Here is a 13,198-nt window from a genome sequence, read left to right as displayed (position 1 = left end):
ACCTGTGCCACATGTTTTTTGTTTTGGAAAAGAAAACAGAATAAAGTCTTCATAGACAAAACAGGAATCATGATATTTATATGAAACTTCCATGCTGCATCCTTGTGAATACCAGATTTGGGAACAAAGAAGCAGAGCAATGGCATACCTGAGGGGAGCAAGGGGGACAAATGGCTGGGTGCGAAATTGGGGAGTGTTGTGTCACATGGCACCCTCCCATGCAGGCCTTTCATCCACAGGCTTTCTGAGGGCTGGGGAAGCCTCCACAGCCCTCAGAATTCCTTCTAAGACCATTCAATCATCACTTCCAGTTTCCACTGTGAAACCGGAAGTGATTTTTTCAGCCCTCTGAGGGTCAGGGAGGGTGCATGCTGCCTCCCTGGATCCCCAGAACAGAGGCCGGAGATGGCAGCCTGTGGGGGGCAGCTCCAGGCACTACCAGGGCCAGGATCACCACTAAAGCAGAAGGGTTGCAGTTATAACACTCTTATAGACTGCTTTGAAGCATCTGGTTGGACCCTGTTGGAAAAAGGACGCTGATCTAGGATCTTTCCAGATCAGGAGACTTTCCTTATCCATTAAAGTGGAAATTAGACAAATTCCAATTAGTAGCTATTGCCCAAGATAGACTACTTCTGGGCTTGGAGGCTCTTTTTCTCTATCTCTGAATACTGGACCCTCAGTACAAGCACCTAGAGAAGGCTGTTCCTTTCATGCACTGTTTGTAAGCTCACTCACATCTTTGTGACTTTTTAGTTGGGCCTAGTAAGGTATTACTCTGATGTTCCTTTTGAGTTTTTTTCCTAAGTAATGATGATCTGTTTGTCTGGATCCTGCCCTTCCCCTTCTGGCTTTGCGACACTGACATGCCAAACTGTTTGCTGTTCTAGGACTAACTTTGAAGAGCACTATTTGAAGTACTCTGTTACTGTCGGGTTATCAGCCTATGAGTTTCCTTCTCAGCTAAGAATACTCTTCTGCACAAGCACGCTCTGCTGATAAGCTGGCAACTGGAGTTTGAATTTCATGACCACTCTCTGTGATTGGCGTGACAATTAATAGACCCTAGTGAGGAAATGTCTGAAATTAAGCACAACAGCAGGAGTCTGCAAGGCTCTAGTCTGCAAGGATGTTGGATTTCTCCCTAGTAGAAAGATTGTCAGTTCCCTTTAGGCCAGTAGTTGAGGTTCCTCACTGAGAAGATCAGTCATGGCAGACAAGCTTCTGCTGCTGATTGGCACTGCTGATATCTTCTTGCAGCAGTAGGGAGAACATTTGATGTCTGTTTTGGGTTATGCACTCATGCAAATAGGGCATCAGCAAGGTACGGTCTGTTCAGCTGTCCACACAGCCCAAGTTCACATCCAAGATGCTGCCCTATGCCAAGTCAGATAATTGGTCCATTGTTGTTTGCACGGACAGGCGGTGGGTCTCTAGGGTTTAAGATGGGGGGGTGTCTTTCCCCAACTCTGTCTGGAGATTTTGCCAGAGCTTGTACCTGGGACTTCTGCAGTGAAAGAATCTGCTCCACCACTGAGCTACAGCTTCATCCCCAAAGACCAAGATGCACTGAGCAACATCCTGTATCGGGTCAACCAGATGGGAAGCCTGCAGGCTGAGCATGAAGGTGGTGACCTAACCCTATTGTTTACCACCAGTGTGTTATATTCTCAGTGGTGGACTGCCTTGGGACATGGAGGCTCTATTATTAGCTGTTATGGTTATAAGGTGAGTCCTACTGGGCCAGATCAAGGTTCAGTCTAGTCCAGCATCCTGCTCCCAACAACAGACTGCCAGTTGCTTTTGGGAAACCCACAAACAGGGCCTTTCTTCATAGATTGTGTGTGTGTGTGTGTGTGTGTGTGTGTGTGTGTGTGTGTGCGCGTGTGCATGGTGATTACGTATGTCATATTGCAGATTGAGGCAGAGGTCAAAGCTGAACGATTGTGACTTGGTGACTGGGAGTAAGCTTTGAATGGGGGAGGGGGAGTCCTGGTTCAGAGGTTCCTTAACTGTTATAGGCTACTGCATGCATGTGTGTTTTTTGTGGTTGTCATTTATATATGGTATGTGATGTTACTGAACCAGCGTGTGGTGTGTTTGATTTGCAAATAAGTCTAGAGTCCCAGCTCAATAATTTTGTGAGCACAGAATTTCATGACAAAGTCAAGCTGTTCTCTGTTAATGCAAAATGTTGTGATTCCCTGCTCTGTGGGACATCACAGTCACATACCTCTCAGTGCCCCTGCTTTGAACCTGATTTGTTAAGGGGCCCTTCCTTCCCTTTGCAGCATCTCTCATCTTCACCATGTGTTTCTGTTCTGAATTGGAGCACAGCCATGCCTAACAACTGTTAGGGTCTGGCAGTGCTTCCCAATGAATGAAGAGACACCTACACCTTCCCTCAAGCCCGTCTTTCTTTTCCAGCTTATATGCAATAGGACACTTCTCTCAATTTGGAATGTTCCTCTATGATTTGATATTTTAATGAAATATCTATTTTCCTTGTTTCTGCCACAACAGTTGTTATACTTCAGTGTACTACAGTGACAATTATATACAAAGTTTAAGCAAAATGACAGCGATTTTAAAACTAGCAGCAACTAAGTCAGACCATTGATCTTTCCAGCCCATTGTTGTGTATTTTGGCTATCAGCAGTTCTGAAGGGTCTTGGGCAGAGTGAGACCATTTTCAGTCCTACTGACAGAAATGCTTTGAGCAGGAGATGCCAAGAGTTGAACATAGGACCGTCTGCGTTGAAAGCATGAAGTCTTACCACTGAGCTGTGCCCCCTCCCCCACCCAGTTTGCTTCTTGAGTATATCCTGTCAGTTCAGGGCTGGTTTGCCTGGGGTGGAGAAATACAAGCTGCCTTGTGTGAATGTGGCCTCAGCTCCCCAGGGTGTGAATCAACAGGCCCATCGCCAGCTGCCTCTTTCCAAGACCGTTAATGGTTTGGAAGTTTCCCAAAGCAGACAGTCAAAGGGAGGCAGAACACAAGCAAAAACTGTATTAAAAGGGACAGATGAGTCCGTTCCCAGCTATGCTGTCCGCATTGATATCTGGTGCAGAGAAGTTTAACTGGAGGCACTTAACTTCCCCAAAATAGCTCTCCTGTCATATGTTGGGGAGGAGAAGTTGGCATGCAGTTTGGGGCAACACGGATGTGGTTGGCGATTAACAGCATAGTGACCTCTGAACCACATTTTTTTCGTCTGTCTTGTTGGATGACTGCTACCGAATGTGTATCACTGAAAGACTCTGATCTCATCAGTCATGCTAAAAAGTGAAGTACCAGATCTTGTTGGTGTGCCGAGTCTGTCTCAACTCTTTCTTAGGATCATCATCCTTCTGATCTTTTTAAACCCCTGCCTCCCTCAACGTTCTTGGTATTTTCTCCTTTGTCTTCTCTTCTGTGCTCTCTGTTCTACACACACTCTTGTATCTTCTTTTGACCTCCTGTGTCATCTTTCTTCTGCTTTTGTCTCCTCATCTTGGCTTTTACACATATCATCGAGCATCTTTTCTCCAACCTTGATTGGCTAATTCCCTGCCTCACTGGGCTGATGAGTGCCTCTTTCTTTCTCTCTTCAGCACTGCCACGTCTCTTCTGGGATTTGCCTCTGATGTTCTCCTTCCTTGCTTTCAGGTAACGGAGCTCAGCACAGCATGCCGAGGGAGGGCTTGTGCCAGGATGAATTCAAGAGATGCTGGCAGTGCAGTTTGCTCAGAGAAGGTGGCCTATGCTCTTCATATTTACCCCCAGCTCTCAACAGAAAGTGCCACTTGCTGCACGGTGACAGTAACCAAGGATGCCACCTCTGCTGATGTCATCCAGGATGCTATCCACACTTTGAACTTGGACATCTCTAAGCATTATGTGCTGGTGGAGGTGAAGGAGTCAGGGGGAGAGGAATGGGTGTTAGATGGGAATGATTCTCCAGTTCACAGGGTGTTGCTTTGGCCTCGTCGGGCCCAAGATAGCCACCCTCGGCAAGATGGATATTATTTTCTCCTGCAAGAGAGGAATGCTGATGGGACCATTAAGTATTTGCACACACAACTGGCTTCTTCAGAGGAGCAGGAGGAGGAGGCCCGGCGGCTGGTAGAGAGAGGTTTCCTTCCATGGCAGCAGGAGGACTTCAACGACCTCTGCAACCTCCCCAACTTGACGGAAACCACGCTACTGGAGAACCTCAAGCGGCGCTTCCAGAAGCAGAAGATCTACACCTATGTGGGGAGTATCCTGATTGCCATCAACCCCTTCAACTTCCTGCCCATCTACAACCCCAAGTATGTCAAGATGTATGAGAACCACCAGCTAGGAAAGCTGGAGCCCCACATCTTTGCCATCGCTGATGTGGCCTACCACACCATGCTGAAGAAGCATGTAAACCAGTGCATTGTCATCTCGGGTGAGAGTGGCTCAGGGAAAACACAAAGCACCAACTTCTTGATCCACTGCCTCACTGCCCTGAGTCAGAAGGGCTATGCCAGTGGAGTGGAGAGGACCATCTTGGGCGCTGGACCAGTCTTGGAGGTAAAAAGCAATAAGTCTTGATTTTTAATAATTGTTAAACAAATATATGAAGCTGCTTTATTCTGTATTAGACACTGGTCCATTTAGCTCAGAGTTGTCTCCACTGTTGCTCTCCAGGGTCTCAAATAGAAGTCTGTGTCCTTCAGCCAAACAAAGCAGGACTTGAACCTGGATGTATGCAAAGCATGTTTTTCACCACTGTTCTCTGGCCCCTCCTCTGGTATATGAAGTTAACTTCTTCTAAGTCAGACCATTGATCCATCTAGTCCAGTATTGTCTTGCTGGCAGTAACTTTCCAAGACCGTGGGCAGAAAGTGCCCTATCTCGGCCATACAAAAGCAGGTGGCTATATTGGCTCATGAGGGAAAAAGCCCAAGTTGAGTAATACCTTTATTGGCACCAACCAGAATACCACATGCATCTTACCGCTTTGTGATGTTTAGTTGGTTCTGATAAAGTTATTTCCTTTCTTTTGATGATGGATTTTTCTTCCCAGTGTGTGTTCCCTTTTTTCTTCTGACAGGATTGAAACTGGCTTTCTACATGCAAAGCAGGAGCTCTATCCTGAGTTATGGTCCTTCTGATTAAATAACAGTGTAGTTTTGCTTAAGAACCCATAAACTTGCATTGTCTTGTGTCAGGTTATTGATTTATTCATTCTGACTGGTTTCAGCTCTCCACTGTCTCCCTACCCCTTCAACATCAGATCCCTAAACTAGAGATGCGGGGGATTGTACCCAGTACTATTTGGCTACAAAGCCAGTGCTCAGCTCACAGTGCTATAGGATTTCCATAGCTGCCTTAAATCACTGATCTGTCCATTCCAGTATGATCTATACCAGGGGTGCCCAAACCCCGGCTTGGGGGCCACTTACGGCCCTCGGGGACTCCCAGTCCGGCCTGCGGGGAGCCCCAAGTCATCAATGAGTCTCTGGCCCTCTGGAGACTTGCTGGAGCTCATGCTGGCCCAATGCAGCTTCTCTCAGTGTGAGGGTGACTGTTTGCCCTCTCACTTGAGCTGTGGGATGAGGGCGTCCTCCACTGCTTGCTGTTTCATGTCTGTGATGCAGCAGTGGCACCAAAGGAAAGGCCAACCTTGCTTTGTGCAAGGCCTTTTATAGGCCTTGAGCTATTGCAAGACCTTCATTCATTTATATATTCCATCTCTAATGTATTCATTTATGTAAATTTATTCAAATTTTAGATGTGAATTAATTCTTCCCCCCCCCCGGCCCCTGACACAGTGTCAGAGAGATGATGTGGCCCTCCTGTCAAAATGTTTGGACACCCCTGATCTATACTGACTGGCATCAACTCTCCAAGGTCTTTTCCAGCCCTGCCCAGACAAAGTGCCAAGAACTGAGCTTGGAAATCATACTCTACTCACTGAGCAGTTGGTCCCATGGTCTGTTTATTACACACCCTTCCTTAACAGGGATATTCAGGGCTAGCTTTAGGATGGGTTTCAGAATTCCTATTTTTGAACATGGACAGCTCTGTTAAAGAATACCAATAAACAGCCTTTCCTCCATCTTGGGCACTGCTTCTTTTTCTGCACAAGTCTCTCCTGGCCCTCTCCACAATAGCCTCTTCCTCCTGTGTGTGTGTTTTCCCAAATTGTCTCTGCAGTTTTATAAATGTCTGCTTTGGCCCTCCAAGATCTCTCCTTATTTAGTCATATTTGGTTATGCTTGCTTTCACAACTAGAGATAAGGAAACTGGAGGTAGGGGAAGGGAGTAGATATTGGGACATTGCCTGCATTTGAGTCCTGAGCTGGTGGACTTCATTGCTTAGTTGCACTGGATCGGGAAACAAAGAGCAAATGTCTTTTGCAAATAATGGACTTTCTTTTCAGTGCACTTTTCTGCTCTTCATAGACTTCTGTTTCTTCCCACACTTGTCCTGTGTGTGTGTGTGTGTGCTTTGTTTTGTTTCTTAATCCTCAGCAATTCTCTTCCCCAGACAGACTGGCCACAGACCAGATAAGCAACTTATATCATCCCTGTTGTCATTGCAGATCTCTGCTCTACTCCAGGTGGTAAACACAGTCTCAGACCCAATAATCATTGTGTTCTTGCCTGGTACATAAGTACTGAAATGGAAATTCTCAACTCAAATCTCAATAAGTCCCTAGTCCTTGTGGTTCCCAAATATTTTTGAATCCGAATGCGCTTTTTAAAATGACACTTTTGGGACCCATCTAGCTTTACAAGACTAAAGAGAAATAGTTTTACTTTATCAGATGCTCAAGTCTCTGTTTTTATCCTTTTTACTATGGGAGGAACCTCCCTCTGGCATTCCCCTTTTCCAGGCCTTTATCTTATATTGAGCCAAGATAAAGTTGCCTACTCATGAGTAAACATGCATATGTGGCTGTTTCAATTTCCATAGGGCTCAATACATTTTCCTTTTCAGCTGCAGGGTCTTCCTTCTCAAGAGTTTTTTGGGGCCTGCATTCATCAGATAAGGACCCTTCTGGTTGCGTTGTATTCCCCTTGGCCTGGCCTTCAAAGTAGACTGAGGCATGTTCACCCACTCAAGTAAATGTCCACATGTTGCTCCATTTCTTTTTCCATAGAGCTCAGTACATTTTCCTTCTCATCTATCAGCTTGTCAATTTCAGGACCCACCAAAAATCAGGCTGCAACCCACAGTTTGAGAACCACTGATCTAAGTGCATCAGAAGAGCCCTCCTACATCAGACCAAAGGTCTATTTACATAAGCCTCCTGTTTCCCATAGCCATCCAGATGCTAGGAGGGCTGTATCTGGTGCTTTGAGGTAAACTGTCTCTGACCTTGGAGATTCCATTCAACTTAATAGTGGCTCATATTCCTTTCCATGAATTTGTCTAATCCAATTTTTTACAAAGCAATCCTGTACAGGTTTACTCAAAAGTAAGTTCTGCTATGCTCAGCGTAGCTCTGAGAACAGTGTGCATAGGATTGCAAATTAAACAATCTAAGCTAGTTGTCATTACCAGATCTTACACTGAATTCCATAGATTAATGCTGCCTTGGTTGAAGGACATGGTCTCATCTGTTCTGAATCTCCTGCCCATCCGTTTCATTAGATAATCCAGAGTTCCATTAGCATGAGAGAACACTTTTCTTCTTTCCACTTTCTCCATACCATGTATGATTTCATAAGTCACTGCCATGTCCATGCATAATCATCATTTAGGCATCTGTCCGGCTGTCTCTCTCTGCTTCAGCTCTGGTTCATCAATTGTCATGCTGGTGGGTCCCAGACAAACCGTAAAGAGGAATTCTTCCTAGCATTTAAACTATTGGGTTAATGGCACCAGGCTACCACAGAGAACTATCGTAAGGGCTTGTGAGATTAAAGGCTGTGAAGCATTTTGTGTATCAGGGAAAGCACTAGATACACATTCTATATGACTTGTAACTGTACTATATGTTACAAGTCTACCTGACTTGTAACTACAGGTCACAAGTCATAGTAGGTAAGTGCAAGCTCTTGGTTTTAGAGGCAGGCTGCCTCTGACTGCCAGATGCAGGGGAGGGCACCGGGACGCAGGTTGTGTCTGTTTTGTGCTTCCTGGGGCATTTGGTCGGCCACTGTGAGATACAGGAAGCTGGACTAGATGGGCCTTCGGACTAATCCAGCAGGCTCTTCTTATATTCTTATATGTGAGAGATCAGTAATCTTCTGATTGTACCTCACTTTCTAAATGCAGTTAAGGAAAATGATTCTTTCTTTTCATATCAAGATAATCCTGTTGCATCTTGCTGTGGCATTGCAGCTTACATATCCAATTATACATTTGCCTCACTAGTTGACATTTCTTGCAGTGACAATCATTTGATGCAACTGCTGCGTTTTGACCAGACTTCCACAATTCTGGTTGTCACACTTGTTGTGGCAAGTGGACTGGCACTCTTTGCTACGAGTGATGAGCTAACATTGGTCATGCTCAGAGGAGGCCCCTTGGCCCACTCTGCTGAGCACAGCCAAGCCCTCCCTTTCCTCTTCTTCTTCAGAGTAAGAGAAGGAAAAGTAGAGAGGGGGTTATTGGTCATGCTTGTCAGAGGCATCTAAAATTCTTCTGCTAAATGGGTCCGAGCCTGTGTCTTTCCTTTCCTGCCTCAGAACAGGCAAGGGAAGTGTGGGGGACAGGGGCAAGGACAAGGTGCTTGAGAGAGGTGACCACAATTGTGACATAGTAACCAAGGCCATCTAACATTGTGAATCACTGACTCTGAGTTAAGTCATTTTTTTCATATTTTAAGTTCAAATGATTTTCCATTTTTTTTCTGAATATCTTTGTGTTTTGTAATTTGCCATTGCCATTTCTTCTGCCTTCTACTGAGTTAGACCATTATTCCATCCACTCTAGCAGACAGTGACCCTTCAGGAACTCAGGCCAAAATGTCTCCCCCAGCCCTGCTACCTAAGATCCTTTTAACTGGAGGTATAGAGACTGGACATTGGTCCTTCTGCGTGCAAAGCAGTGCTCTACCCATTGAGCTATGGCTCCTCCCTTTACTTTCATGTTCCCTCTAGGTTATCTGGTGTTGTGATTATCTCTGGAATAGACCATGAACTTGAATAAGGTGGTGGTGGTGGTGGTGGTGGTAGTAGTAGTAGTAATATGTGTATATAATCTTGTTGCAGTCTGTATGACAACCCTATAAGATAGTAATATAGACTATGAGCCTTGAATCTCAGAGAGGCTGAAGCTGAGAACATTATGCATACGGCCATCTAAATGTGCTCATGGCTGAGACAAGATTTAAAATTAGGACTTCCTGATTTGTAGTTCAGTTTCTTAGCCGCAACACTGCACCAGCTCTTCCTTAAAAGCTGTCTCAGCTCAGCATGAGACAGCCACGTGTAGCTTGCAAGCAAAGCAAGGTGGTTTCTTCCCTTTCTGTCATCTTCAATTTTGGAAAGGGTTTCTGAGCTCCAAATTGCCCTTGGTTTGGGCAGGTTGATTTAGAATGCCTTACTCATTTTGGATTTTTCCCCCACCAGTTTTCAGAAAACAGAAGTACAGTTCTCAGAGGCTTTGCTAAGTTCTTCAGACTTGCACTTGTGGTTTTTAACCCAAAACAGGAAGAGGTAAGCTGTGGAGAGCCCCTCTTGGAATCAGCTGATCACATGGCATTAGTTGCTGTTAGACAATCAAGGAGGAAAAAAAACTCCTAAAATGATAATCACCATGACTATATGGAACTTCCGGGTTCAGAGACAGTCGGCCTCTGAATACCAGTTGCTGGGAAGCAACAATAGGAGAGGACTGTTGCCTTCATCCTCCTCCTGGTTGGTCTCCCAGGGGCATCTGGCCTCTATGGAAGCCAAATGCTGGGCTAGGTAGACTCATTTAGCACAATCCTATCTTGCACTGGAACAGGCAGGCCAGGAGGCCTGCGCTGTATCCAGGGCAAGACTGGGGCCAGAATTGGCTCAGCCAGAGGTCAGGGGAAACTCTTCCCCCCTGGTTAAGCCACTACAGCCCTGATGGGTCACCTCAGGCACAAGTCTGAGAAGAATGGAGCAGCTTGGAGCTGCTCCGCACTGCTCAGGGAACAGAGTTGGAATCTGGCATAACTGCCAAGTCCCAGCCCTGCTCCCCACCTGCCCCCTAGAATGCCCTCCACCCGCCCTTCCCCCACCCCGAAATGCAGCAACCGAGTTTGGCCAACGCAACCTTTCCCCCCTGCGTTGGCACAGAGGCTGGTCGAAGCCTCTGTGGACCGGCACACGTCCCTGCAGTTAGCCCAGCTGACTCACAAGGAGTCACAGATGTGCTTCACAGCATGTTTGCAACCCTCCTGGGCCGGCGCAAGGGACTTACACCAGCCTAACCGATAGTTAGGATTGCGCCCTTAGTGTGATCTGACAGGACCTTTTTGATGACTGTGTGCGAGAAGTATGAACCCTTCCAACATCACCAGCTAAACTGAAACGTCTGTGATTTTAAAATAAGTATTTTTGTTCAAGCTTTTCCAAGATTGGAATCTTTTGTATATTTATTTAGCCTGTAAGTGTGTCACTTTTTGATATGAGGCTGGCAAGTCTAGACTTGTAAACTGGTTCAACAGAAATTCCCATTGCTTGACAAGCTGAGGGGTGGATGAGCTTGTGAGCTATTAGATGGTTCCTAGCTTGCTTTTTGATGAGAGCACATAGGATCCTGTGCAGCATCACTTACAAAGAGATGAATGTCTTATAATATATCTATGGAGTTCTGATAAAGCCATGATCTGATCTAGTAAAATCAATTATTTAATGAGTCTATCAGCATCTGGTAACCCTGGAACCTAAATGGAGTCTCCATGTTCAGGAGCAGTCTGGCTTTGAACGACTGGATATTAGAGATGAACAGTGAAGGGCTGTTGCTTTCATGGCTTACTTGTGGGCTGCCCAGAGGTATCTGACTAGTCACTGTTGGAAACAGGAAGCTGTTCTAGATGGATCTTGGGTCCAGTTCAGCTGGGCTCTTCTGGTTATCTTGAAATAACCAGATTCTCTTGATTGGAGAGAGGAGAGCAGCGTGGCACCTTTTTAGATGTTGTAATGAGTGGGTGGCCCTAACCCACCCTTATGCCAAAACAGCCAAGTCTCATTGCCACAGATGCTGTTGGGGGAGAAAATATTGCCCAGGCTTGTGTTAATGCAATTTTGAGAATTTGCTCTGTGCTTGGTCTAAATTTCATACATATGAAGAAATTTTACCTTTTGAGTACTTTCAAACCACATGCTGCTCATACGGGTAAATCGTAAAAGGGGAGAGGATAAAAGGGAAATGTAGGGAATTGGGCAGGATGGATTACTTATTAAATTAAATTTCCCCATTTTGAAACGTGTCTGTTTCCGGAATGCATTCTAACTGGTTGCCAGAGCAATTAAAATGTGGTGGTTTGCAACTAAATATAGATCTTGGGAGGCATGATCCAAAACCTCAGGTCCTCTAGTCCACATGTGCTGCAGCATTCCCCCTGCTTCATGATACTTTCCTGTTTGGCGCTCTCTCTCTCTCTCTCTCTCTCTCTCTCTCTCTCTACATTGGTGAGTCTATGAAGTATGACTGGAAGCTAAAGCTGCAATCCTATGTACATTGTTCTGGAAGCAGATACCGCTGAACAATGTCCATGCATTGGTTTGGGCTGTGAGTGTCCAGAACCATCCAAAGTGGTAACTTTTGAGCAAAGTATGCTTCTCCATGAAACGGAAAGCAAATGTTTCTGTTTTTTGGTAGGTATCCATAATGCTCAGACATAACAGAGGCCTGAACATTTTTCAGCATTGTTCTTTTCCTTCCATCCCCACGCTCCAAGCCTTTAATTAGTCACTGTTACTTAAAATCTTATTTGTGTCTCATTGTCAGTTGCCTTCTATGACTTGTCAAAAAAGTAGGACATAAGAATATATTAAAGAAACTGGAGGGTATAAAATAGGAGTATGGGCTGACTGTTGTGAGATGATCCTGGTGAGATACAGGATGGTATCTCCTGGATCATAGAACCTGGGATGACTTATCCTGGTTACAGTAGGAAGTCTACAGTAATAAACCCCCAAAAATCCTGTAGTCAGAGGTGTACTCTCTCTCCACCCCTCTCTGTGTCATATGAAAAAGTAGTCTCAAACTGAATTGTTTGATAGATGTTTTAAATATTAAGTATAAGCTTTCATATATAAATATCAGTTTTCATGTGCTTGTATCCTGATTCCATTTTTATCCATTATATGCTTACAGAGAGCTATAATTGACATTTAAACATCCAGTTTAAGAGATTTTTTAATTTGATTTTTATCAACCTTCAAATCAGGAGCAAGGGCTGTCTGGCCTACAGAGTAGTGTTTTTGTTTTCTCCTTGGCTGGTGCAGTTAAGGAAGAGTTGGATTTCTGTTCAAGTCATGCTCTTTCACAAGGCCTGCTTCACAGCCTTGTGAGTGTTGCTTATTCTGGACCGCTGACGTTAATGCACTGTGCCTAAATTGCAAGCTCTGCCTTTGGGCTCACCACCTCAAAGACTAGAACTCAAGAAAAGGAGGTGTGGGTTTGACCTTCAGTGCTACTTGTTGGGGGTATACTAAAGAGAAGGGCTGCTGCCTTCGTACCTTTCTTGTGGGTTTCCCATTGACTGGCCTCACAGGATGTTGGACTCACTGGTGGTGCGACCTGGAATACTTCCTAATGCAATTTAGTGTCAGCCACCTCTACGCAATATTTAAAACCAGCCAATTACCACACTCCTTGTGCAGTTCTTCTGTTGTGGAAGTGCAGGTCTTCTACGTTTAATTTAATGGGATTGTGAGAGGTGAGAGCAATTCATTTGGAAGCAGTAAGGATGCAGATGATCCACTTTGTGCTTGCTTTTAGTTTGGATAGCATCCATGGCAAGATGGAGAGAGATGCTGGTGGCGGCAGACATGGATGAAGGGCACCCAGAATCCTTCACCTCCTTGATGCAACCCATATAGCCATGCCTAATGGATTGGCTGCCCCTGAGTGGACTAGATAGATGGACCCACCTTGGTCTGCCTCAGCAGGTTTCCTCCAATGTTCTTATTGAAAGGGAATTAGATGAATTTGTGGAGGTTAATCTAACAGTGGCCATTATGCATCTTATTTAAATGAAACTGCCATGTTTGGGGCAGTCCAGTTCAAGATACCAGCTGTGGATGAGC

The 13,198-nt window shown here is 45.2% G+C and overlaps 1 protein-coding gene across 6 annotated transcripts in view; it reads left to right on the top strand.

The window, feature by feature from the left end:
• MYO9B (myosin IXB) overlaps window positions 1-13,198 on the top strand; it is a 70,778-nt gene that overhangs the window by 6,631 nt on the left and 50,949 nt on the right. For all 6 annotated transcript variants that reach the window (XM_066635767.1, XM_066635766.1, XM_066635764.1 and 3 more), the window contains exon 2: window positions 3,650-4,540. In XM_066635767.1, coding sequence (XP_066491864.1) covers window positions 3,695-4,540 — 846 coding nt within the window. In that variant the 5' untranslated portion in view covers window positions 3,650-3,694. The remainder of the gene's footprint in view (window positions 1-3,649; window positions 4,541-13,198) is intronic.

Source organism: Tiliqua scincoides, chromosome 8 (assembly GCF_035046505.1).
Source record: "Tiliqua scincoides isolate rTilSci1 chromosome 8, rTilSci1.hap2, whole genome shotgun sequence".
In the NCBI taxonomy this organism is placed as follows: Eukaryota; Metazoa; Chordata; class Lepidosauria; order Squamata; family Scincidae; genus Tiliqua; species Tiliqua scincoides.
This window is presented reverse-complemented; position numbering and strand designations above follow the sequence as displayed.